Here is an 11,675-nt window from a genome sequence, read left to right on the forward strand (position 1 = left end):
GCGTATAGGACCAACATTATTGAGCGTTAGAAACATCAGCACAAACCCAATATACCCTCCCCACTAAAGTGGTGTAGGATATAATTAAGAAGATGAAATAGCTATCTAAACTCATTTTGCGAGGTGAAAAGTTACACTCATTTGAATAAAACCCTGTATGACCAAAATGACCAACTTTGACCCCCTCCGGCAGTTGTTGGCCGATAGAGCTTAATATTTGTGTCTATCCTACTATACAATAGTACTAACATTGTTGCAAATTTCATCCAAATCGGAAGACATCGATTTTAAAAGTTGAGTCACTTGACACGAAATTACCCATATAAAATTCTAACGTTACCGTCTGACTGATTCATCATCGCACGTCCTAAACGCTTGAAGCTAAAGAGCTGAAAATGTCGACAGGAGGTTGGTCTCCCACCAAATAGATCCACTAAGATGGATTTTTGGTAATTCAAATGTTAAGGGCGTCAAAGGTAAATTCGGTAACCTCATATCTCCTAAACCAGAAAAGATACAAAAACAGTTTAAAGCTTATCATCATTCATTTAAAAAATAAGCGAACAGGCGTCTGGTACTTTTTAAAATTCGGCTCCTTTAGGGAATAAACGTGTAAAAACTGTATTTTTGTACTTCAGTTGCTCCCCATGAATCTTTTTAATCAGTGAACATTCAACAAATATTTTTAACTCCTTCATTACTTAACGAAAAAGATATAAATTTAGATTTTTGAATATTCGCACGTTTAAAATTGTACCTATTTTTGGTACTTTTTTCATAAAACATTGCTTTTGGTTTATTAACTTATATATATGAATACATAATAGCGAGCTCCCACTACTATGTTGCAACTTTTTGGAATTAAATTTTTATTTTGTTATTTAAACACAATAATCCAATTTAGATAAAAATTTTAGATTTAGAAACACTAAAAATGCTAATAGGGTGTTATTTGGAACCCCGGTATTAAGTGATATTTTTTGGTACTTTTTCATTCTCCAACTGATATTTTTTGAGTTTTTTATGATATTGATATAGAAATATGAAATTAATAATAAAGTTACTTTTTTAAGTTTCCCTAAAAATTAAACCTGGACACATGAAATTAAGCATTTAGAGCCCGGAGTAAATGAGAATCTATAAAAGGGAACTTTTTCGTACTTTTGGTACTTTTTCGTACTTCGACTGGTACTTTTTGAGTTTTCTATAAAATTAAACCTAGAAACATAAAAATAAACATGTAAGTAACAGTAAGAGTGTTATATTCGACCATGTCGAATCTTATATACCCACCATCAAACCATTGACGAAAAATAAACTTTGATATAATCGAAGCAATTTTCTCATTTATTAGATCTATGTTGAATTGTATTACCATATGTCGATATTAACATGAACATCAGGTAATATTTGGAAGATAGCCATTAATGAGGGCTTAAGTATGGACCGTGCTCTTCCGAATTAAAAATATTATATTTTTTTGTCCAATTTTTATAACCATAAACTGTGTTTCTTGTAAGAGTAGTTATATGGAGGGCGGTGTCAATTATGGGTCTATCCTCATCAGTTTATACAATAATTATTTGTATAGAATTTCATCGCTGTACTCGTATCTTTAATTCAGTCATGAGGCTTGAAGTAATTTTCTGAAGGAAATCGATCAGTTATATTACAGATCCTCATCAAATTCAGTTAAAAAATTTCAGTTTCTTTAAGACTACCATAATTTGTAAGAACTTTTGAGCCATAGATGAGCGATAAAGTAATTTTCTGGAGTGAATCTTATATCTTCATAATCTTTTGTACATAAATTATGTTTCGTAAAGAAATTGTTTATTTCGAATTTCATCTCCTGAGAAAATTACTATATACATATATATATATACAATACAAGTAACTAATGAGAGTTAAAGTAATTTTCTAAAGTGGTCATTTATCGATCCATCTTCATCCAATCCGTAGAAAGATTTAATTTCCCATAAAACTTGTTTATGTTGAATTTCATATATCTAGTAGTATTTTAATTCCAGTAATGAGCGTTAAAGGCGCCCTTATATGGGGAGGTGGTCAATTATGGACCGATCATCCTATAATTTCATAGAACGATTTTTGTTCATACAAATATTGTTTATGTTGCGGTTTTGAGCCAGTAATGAGCGTTAAAATTATTTTCTAAAGGGGACCTTATATGGGACAAGAGGGTGGTTAGGGTCAATTATAGACTGATACTCATAAATATCTGAAGAGGACATTTTTCCTCATACAAAACTTGTTTACGTGAAATTTCATCACTGTAGTAGTATAGTATAGCGTTAAAGCCTTTTTCTGAAGGGGACCTTATATGGGGGGATGGGGTAAATTATAGACCGATACCCATACAATTTGATAAAGAGTTTTTGACTCTCACAAAACTTGTTTATGTAGAATTTGATAATCATAATGTTATAATAATCTCATTTTTAAGTCAGTAATTAAAGTTTAAGTCATTTTCTGAAGAGGAACTAAAAGGGGGTTGGATGGTGTTATAGGATGTTTTGGCTCATACGAAACTTGTTTCTTTAAGGTAGAAAGTTATTTTCTGAAGGGGACCTTATATGGGAGATAGGGTCAATTAAGGACCGATCCTTATGAAATTCGATATAGAGTTTTTGCCTCGCACAAAACTTGTTTATGTAGAATTTCACCGCTGTACTCGCATTTTTGAGTAAGTTTTGAGCATTAAAGTAATTTTCTGAAGGGGACCTTATATGGAGGATAGGGTCAATTACGGACCGATCCTTATAAAATTTGACGAAGAGATTTAGGTTCCTATAAAATATGTTTCTGTCGATTTTCAAAGTAGTTAAAATTTTTGATTGGGATTTCTACTAGCTTCCGAGATATGTGTAAAAATGTCAATGTGTCTTTAACAAAATATAGGAAATTAATATAATTTAATTTAAAATGTTCATTTCTATAAATTTTGTTGTGTTGAAAAATGAAATTTATGAAATAAAAAAGATTTTTAAAATTTTAAGCCCTTTTTTGTAGATGTACATGGATATTTTTGGTCATATCTCGGATAAAACTGGATCATGTTATATTTCACTGATTCATGGCATTTTTAAGCTAGTTGAAGTATTTTTCTGAAAGGGAAGAACGTGAGTGGCGCCAGTTATAGATCGACTCTCCTGAAATCTCTCCTCTCCTGAAATTCGTCGCTGTACAAATAATTTTAAGCCAGTAATGAGTGTTAAAGTAATTTTTTACTTTTTATATATATCCCATTAAGCGATTATAAAGCAGTTATATGAAATTTTAAAAGCTTTCTTTTGAGAAAAAAATTAACCATTTTAAAAAAATTAAGAAAAATGTTGTTTTAATTTTTTTTGAAACAGTGAAAAAATAGCTATCTAAACTCCTTGGGACAATTTTTGCTATACCAATAGGTGAGAGGTTGTCCAACTTTGACCCAACTATGACCCTTCCCATCCTTCCGACTGAAAATGTGTCTCTGATCTACTATTCAATAGTACTAGCCTTGGCCCAAATCCATATTTTTGATTTGGGTCACTTGACACGAAATTGCCCATACATACATATGTATGTATGTATGTATGTAAGAAAGTACAGTGGGGCATGGTCGACCGATTAATATACTTAATCAATATATTGAAAAAATATAAAAGTGGTGTTATATGGGAACTAGGATTAAATATGGACCGATCCTAATCAAATTTTGTGGAGGTATTTACGTTTATATAAAATTATTTATTACTAATTTTAGTGAGTTATGGAGTTCTAAGTAATTTGCTAAAAAGTACCTTGTATGTGAGCTAGGGTGAATGATTGCAAAAATCTGCAATTCGGTTAACGGTCATATAAATTATAGATCTGCTGATTTTGGTAGTATACTAGTATACATATATTTAACGAAATTTTGCGCTCTAAAGCGCTATTTAGGGGTCCGGTTGTATGAAACATATGTAAGTGAAATAATACTTAAGGTAAGTTCACATTTATGAAATATTTGACGATTTTTAACAAATATTTCTTTGCACTAATGTGAACAACAAATATTTTTGATTATTAAACACAAAAACAGCTGATTTGTAACAAACAAAATTGTTTGGCGGTGATCAAATATGTTATTAATGTGAACATAATGTGAACACCATGCATAAAATATTTTCATCGATTTTCAGCAAATAATTGTTTGGTCTTGCAAGTGAAATGTAAGAACAAACAGCATTAAATAACAGCTGTTATGAGTTATTTTGGCTAAAAAATGAGTGTTGTCTAGTAAATAAATAAAAACTGAAAATTTTTCCTATAATAATTATTGGATTTGAAAAATTTATTTTTTAATGTTTAAAAAAGTATATATATATATATATGTATATATATATATTTATATATATATTTGGTATAAATCTAGCGTTCTAATTCAGATGATTTTAAAACATACCACATAATAGTAACATAACAAAGGCAAAAAAACTCTTCGCTCTATTAGGGTCCGGGAGTTACGGGCCTCCAAAGTTTTGATATATAATCGGATATATCTCGATTACTGATTAAACGATATGGTCGATATGGCTGTCAGTGGAAAGGTCTCTGAAATACCTTTCAATTGATGTATAGTATGGCATATATCATTAACCCATTGAGAGCCAAGTTCAAATTTTATGTTTTTTCTTTTGACTTTTTTACAAAAGTAACGTTATCTCAAATATATATGGATATAAGCGTACCTCATCTCACATTAAATTTTCATATTTATACATACTCTTACATTTTTAGCACATGTATATTTTACACTTTTAGCTAGGGGAAACTTTAAAAACTTTAACTATTTTTAAAAAATGAAAAATTATTTTAAAAAAATCGAGCCATATTTTAGAAAATTCACCAATTTTACCAAAAAGAGAAACATTATTTTAAAAAATCAAGCGTCATAACAAATCCTAGCAATATCACCAAAAAGTGAAAAATTATTTTAAAAAAATTGAGCGATTTTTTTTTAATTTTTAAAATAACCTAATACTAAATAAAAGACATACATTTCTAACTAATTTTATAGAAATAATAAATAATAAATAAACTAAATATTTTCACTTACATACGACAAAAATGTTTAAACTTGCATAACTTTTGCATTTCATGGATTATAGCTCTCAAACATATGTATATCATAGGAAATGTCAAAATATTGTCTACAAAATTTCATGTGAGATGAGGTATTTTTATATCTATATATTTTTTTGTTAAAAAAGTCAAAATTAAAAAAAAAAAAAATTTGACCCTGGCTCTCAATGGGTTAATGATACATATTATACATCAATGGAAAGCTATTTCAAAGGCATTTCCAATGATACCCATATCGAACATATTGGTAATGTTGATGTTTGCTTAAATATGATTAAAATTTAAATTTTCTAAAAATATTAATTTTCAAACTAACATAACTCTTGCATTTCATGGGTTATAGCTTTCAAACATATATCATAGGAAAGCCCCAAACGTTGTCTACAAAATTTCATGTGAGATGAGGTACCGTTATGTCGATAAATTTATGAGATAACGGCACATCTGTAAAAAAAATTCAAAAGAAAAAACATAAAATTTGACTCTGGCTCTCAATGGGTTAATGATATATATCATTTTATACATCAATGGAAAGTTCTTTCAAAGACCTTTCCAATGATACCCATATCGACCATATCGGTTAATTAGTAATCAAGAATTATCCAATTATATATCAAAACTTTGGAGGTCCATAACTCCCGGCCCCTAAGAGGGTGCAGATTTTTTTTTTTCATCTCTGTAGTCAGAAGAAAAAAGACTACCAGGTATTGAAAAAATCTCTTAAAATCAGCTGAATTAGAACGCTTGATGAATTCCTTAAATATATACAACCAATAATATAATATTGTAAAAGCACTTGCAGTTTTTAGCGATTTAATATTTAAATAGCATTGACCACATTAAAATAAAAGTAAACAAGCAGCTGTGCTGACTTTTATTAAAAAAATTGTGCACAGTTAAATTAAATTAAATAAAAACAAAAAAGAAATACATACTTAAATAAATTTCAAAGGCATTAAAATTTACTTTATGTTGAATTAAAAATCATAGAATATGCAAAATTTTGCAGACATGGATGTTAAAGAACCAGTAGCCAAAAAAGCCCGTACAAAACCAAAATCTTTTAAAGATTGGGAAGAAAATTATATTTTTAAATTAATTTCATTGGTAGAGGCTGAGCCCTGTTTGTGGAACGCCTCAATGGATGGATACCACAATAAAGCCATTCGCGACATTGGCTGGCTAAATATTGCCGATAACTTTGAACCCGCATATTCGGTAGTGGATGTAACCACCAAATGGACAAATTTGCGAATTCAATATAGGGGGTATGCCGCCCGTTCTAAAACAAAGTCAGGACAGGGCACAATGGAAATGCCTAAATGGAAATATTTTAATGCTATGGCTTTCGTAGGCCGAGCCGAGGATCACCAAACACAACCAACAATTTCCAATTTAAATATTGCCCATGGTACCGATAATAATAGTAAGTGTATATTTTAAAAAAATATGTACCTCAATAACAAAAAACTTGTAACTTATATCCAGTTGATAGCGACACCCCCACTACGTCAACACCACCATTATCTACCCCAACAATTACCCGTCGCACACAACCCTCAAATCAACAATCGGCAGCAACACAAATTGCAGAAACAATGCGTGATGCGGTTAATGTAATGAAAGAGCGTAAAGAAAATGCATCAGACCCAAATACGTCTTTCGCTAATTACATTCTAAGCGAGTTAAAAACTTTAAATAGCACAGAAGCTGCGACTGTGAGAAAAAAGGTTACTCTTTTCTTTATTCAATGCCTGGATGAGGAAAAAAATAGTAATAGTAAAAATTAAATAATGTATTATAGTTAATGTTTATATTTCGTTTATTTTTGTTATTAAATTTACATATTTTTGTTATTGTATTTATATGAAACAAACATTGTTGTTATTATATTATAAACTTAAAAATTGTTTATGATTCTTTAATATAATCCATTCTAGTATGTCCTATTGATTTATATATATATATATATATAGTCTATAGTCTAGACCATTGACTAGTCTATAGTCTAGACTATTGACTAGCCTACAGTCTACACTATTGACTAGACTACAGTCTACACTATTGACTAGACTATTGACTAGTCTATAGTCTACACTATAGACTAGTCTATAGTCTAGACTATTGACTATCTATATATATAAAAATGAAAGTGTGTTTGTATGTATGTAAGTTTGTTTGTTTGTTTGTGCTTTATAGACTGCTAAACGGCTGGACCGATTTTCCTGAAATTTTCACAGTTTCTTCCTGTATGTCTGGAAGGAACTATAGGCTACTTTTTATGTTGAAATTTCATGTGGGCGACGTGCCACGCCCATATTAAGAAAATATTAAATTAGTATATCTGAGATAATATAATAGTTAGAGTCTTCAAATTTTGTCGGAGCAACTTTAGTATCAATATAATTATTTAAGACAAAAAGTGGGCGGATTAGCATTAGGGGGCGTGGCACCTCCCATATAAATTTAATACAAAAATTCGTTTATCTTGGAAACTATTATAGTTAGAATATTAAAAATTTGCACGAGTAACTTTAACATCCATGTAAACATTTTGGGAAATAAATTGGCGGACTACCCATGAGGGGATCAGCACCTCCCATATTAATAAAATACAAAAATTGGTTTATCTGGGAAACTAATAGAACTAAATTCTTCAAATTTTGCACTAAGAACTTAAGTATTCATCTGAACATTTTGGAGAAAAAAGAGCGGACTTTCGTCATGGGGGGCTTGGAGGCCCCATATAAATTAAATAGGAAAATTATTATATCTGAGAAACTATTAGAGCTAGAATCTTCAAATTTTAATTGAAGAACTTTTACATTCATGTGAACATTCAGAGAATAACGGGCGGACTTTCAATGGGGGCTTGGCACCTCACATATGAATTAAATACAAAATTTCGCTTATCTGGGAAACTAATAGAACAAGATTCTTCAAATATTGCAAGAAGAACTTTATTATACATATGAACATTTTGGAGAAAAAAAGGGCGGACTTTCATCTGGGGGCTGTGAGTTCCCATGTGAATTAAATAGAAAAATTCGTATATCTGAGAAACTATTAGAGCTAGAATCTTCAAATTCTACATGAAGATCTTTGACATTAATGTGAACATTTAGAGAATAACGGGCGGACTTTCAATGGGGTCTTGGCACCTCCTATATGAATTAAATAAAAAATTTCGTATATCTGGGAAAATATTAGATTTTTTTTTAATTTGTCATCGATTACATCAAAATCTTAATTTACGTTCGGAACAAATGTATCTCTGGAAAACATTACAGTTAGAATCTTCAAAATTATTAAGAAGATTTTTTATTTACATATATTGCTTTTAGGGTAGCAAAGCACACTGGGTATAGCTAGTAGTCTATAATCTAGGCAATTGACTAGTCTAGTCTATAGTCTAGACTATTGATTAGCCTACAGTCTACACTATTGACTAGCCTACAGTCTACACTATTGACTAGTCTATAGTCTAGACTATTGTCTAGTCTATAGTCTAGACTATTGACTATAGTCTATAATCTAGGCAATTGACTAGTCTATAGACTAGATTATTGACAAGTCTATAGATTTGTATTGATATAGTCGAGACTATTGTCTAGTCTAGTTTATAAACTAAACTATAGACTAGACTATATTGTAGACTATAGACTGGACTATAGCCTAGACTATAAGCTAGAATAGTCTGTAGGCTGGACTATAGAATATACTAGTTTATAATGTAGTCTATAGTCTAGACTTTAGACTTGGTTATAGGCTAGACTGGACTGAATCATAGTTTTAATATTATTATTTATTTGATTTTTTCTGTAAACTATTTACAAGTAGAAATTTATAACCGATTTAGAAATTTAAATTAAGAAAATCATATTTTTTTTTATAAATTTTCTTTATTATCGTGGTAATATTAATAACTGAATTAGCTATATAAAAAACCAACAGTCTTTCTGTAGAATTTTTATATATGTTTATATTGAAACGGAACTTCTCCCTCTTCAATAAAATATTGGGAGAATTCTTCTCGAATTACTGAGGTTTCTTGATTAACATATGAGCGGTGTGGTCGGAGGTTTGGTAAATTTTGGTCGATGTCATTCCGCCATTCACCAGGGATTAGAGTGCCATCCTCGGAATAGTGGTCAACCAATTTCGGATTGAAATATACGGTTTTTTTTTGGGTCATCAAAAAATTGTGCAGAGCACAGCAAGCACAAGTTATTGTGCGTACTTTCGTGGGTTCAAGCATTATTGCGCTTCGTAATATTCTAAAACGAGCAGATAGAATTCCGAAAGCATTTTCTATAACCCTTCTCGCTCTTGACAATCTATAATTATAAATTCTTTGTGTTGCCGTTAATGTTCGCAAGCTATAGGGTTTTAACAAGTGTGGTGAGATAGCGAATGCATCATCAGCAACAAGCACATATGGTACCGGAATATTTCTAGATGGAAGTGGTTCAGAAGGTGGCAAATTAAGTTTATTATTGGTCATAGCTTCATTGAAGGAACTTTTGCGAAAAACGCCACCATCTGATATCCGACCATTTGATCCAACATCAATATACAGGAATTTATAAGATGCATCCGAAATCCCCATTAGGACTATGCTATGTGTGCCTTTACAAAATAGCGGATAGGAATTTAAATAAGTCATATTTTATTGTTTAGGAATTCATTTTACCTTTATAATTGTAATAAATACTTCCTGAATGTGCTGGTGCTTTCATAACCACGTGCTTTCCGTCTAAAGCTCCTATGCAATTGGGAAAATTCCACTTATGCAAAAACTCCTCAGATATAGCTTTCCATTCTTCGATGGTTGATGGTGTCTATATTTTGATAATTAAAGAAATTAGTGTATTCCAAATAACCGTCAGTTAATGGTACCTTTAAATATTCCGGCTGAAGTACATTGTAAATTGCATTACAAACTCCTGGAACTATAACCGAGATTGTATTAAACGGTATCCGAAATACAAACTGGAGAGATCTAAAACTCTCACCTGTTGCCAAGTAACGAAGAGTAACCGCTAAACGTTCGGTGGCAGAAATGGGTTCCCGGAATCTTGTAGTCTGCTTCGTTATTAGAGGCTTAACTAGATTTAACTAAGGAAGCTATTAAAAGGTAATTAGGAATTTATATTACAACATAGAAACTTGCCAAATAATCAAAATCTTTTGCCTTCATTCTTAAAAAGTTGTGATACAGTGTTGGAGTTTCCAAGCGAAGCTCTTTCAACAACTTTGCGCAACACCCTTCCTCTTTTCGCCTTCGCACCCACTCACGAACCCATACTCTTTCTTGTTTTTCTTTTTTCCCTTCCAAAAGAATTACTGATACAACACCACAGCATAAAAGAAGAAAAGTATCTTCATTATTCATTTCAAACAAATAAATTTCTGTTTGTTTACTATTTCACTAAACAATTATTTCACACAAATATTTTGTTCAATCTGAACGGGCGGCAAACAAGTTTTTTCTGTTTATATTTTTAGCTATTTGACAGCTGTTTCATGAAACAAAAAACGGCAAATATTTTGTCACAATGTGAACATAAAACCAACTCTGTTTTTATTTCATATGTTTTACAACAAACAAGTGAAAAAATATTTTATGCAAATATTTCATAGGTGTGAACGTACCTTTAGACCGATTTTAAATATTTTCAACACAATTTGTCTTTAGTATAATAGAAGACCATATATCAAATTTTGTTAAATAATGAAGAATGTTTATTTTTTCAGTCCTGGTGGACCTTCTCATGGAAATGCATATAAAACAATCCAATCGTTTCGATTTGACAAAAATTTTCTCACTTTATATAAGTTTAATCTTTAATTGTATATCAAATATGGGGATGTTTAAACATTTTTCAGATGTCTGAAGAAGATTGAATGAGAATATACATACATATATTCAATTCTCATAAAATCGACAAAAGTCTTTGAATTTTGTAGTATGTAGTTTATAATTTAAACCCGAAAGTAAATGAACATTTCAAAAACATGTGTGCTACTATACTTAAACATTCATTCTAACCATCCCATAAATACATATTTATCTATTTTTGGATGCAATCCAGACAAACAATTGTCAAGTACGGTGGCACTCTGAAACGTCCGTTGCAGTTGTGATTCGTGTTTTTATTTACATAAACTCCAAAACTGGGGTTGTATCTGATTTAATATAAAGGGATGTATATGCATATACATATATAAATTTAAGCATGTATCCATGCAACAGGATTTTTCACAGTCCATGCGATGACGTAAATAGATATCTATATGTATATAGCATTTGTATTTATTTAAACAATAACTGTATTTTAAGCGAATACAAATATACATGATTTTAAATAGAATCGTAATGTTGATCGACTTGAAGAGGGTGCTACAGGATGATCATTTCCGTTCGGTCTCATTATTAATGGATGTTTAAAGTAAATTATGAACGCAAGTTTTTTGTTTTCAAACATAAATATGTACGCTTAAATAATTTAATATATTTGAAACATGTGTGATGAAAAGTCCACTTT

At 30.7% G+C, this 11,675-nt stretch overlaps 2 protein-coding genes across 3 annotated transcripts; one reads left to right on the plus strand and one right to left on the minus strand.

Annotated features, from left to right (window-relative positions):
- The first annotated feature begins 5,988 nt into the window (after positions 1 to 5,988).
- On the plus strand, positions 5,989 to 6,988 carry LOC119616535. Its single transcript, XM_037972941.1, has 2 exons — positions 5,989 to 6,553; positions 6,616 to 6,988. The coding sequence occupies exons 1-2, from the start codon at positions 6,121 to 6,123 to the stop codon at positions 6,915 to 6,917; spliced, it is 735 nt and encodes a 244-aa protein (XP_037828869.1). The 5' UTR covers positions 5,989 to 6,120; the 3' UTR covers positions 6,918 to 6,988.
- Positions 6,989 to 8,827: 1,839 nt separating this feature from the next.
- LOC119616533 lies at positions 8,828 to 10,767 on the minus strand. Of its 2 annotated transcripts, XM_037972939.1 has the most exons (5): positions 10,301 to 10,767; positions 10,143 to 10,245; positions 10,027 to 10,079; positions 9,821 to 9,968; positions 8,828 to 9,756 (listed from the first exon to the last, which is right to left on the minus strand). In XM_037972939.1, the coding sequence occupies exons 1-5, from the start codon at positions 10,520 to 10,522 to the stop codon at positions 9,098 to 9,100; spliced, it is 1,185 nt and encodes a 394-aa protein (XP_037828867.1). In that variant the 5' UTR covers positions 10,523 to 10,767; the 3' UTR covers positions 8,828 to 9,097. The 2 variants fall into 2 exon arrangements, with proteins under 2 accessions (XP_037828867.1, XP_037828866.1); XM_037972938.1 differs by having other exon boundaries at positions 8,833 to 9,756; positions 10,027 to 10,245.
- Positions 10,768 to 11,675: the final 908 nt, after the last annotated feature.

This window comes from Lucilia sericata, unplaced genomic scaffold (genome assembly GCF_015586225.1).
Source record: "Lucilia sericata isolate MDLA Ls3-8-SP2 unplaced genomic scaffold, ASM1558622v1 Contig000078F_arrow, whole genome shotgun sequence".
NCBI lineage: Eukaryota > Metazoa > Arthropoda > Insecta > Diptera > Calliphoridae > Lucilia > Lucilia sericata.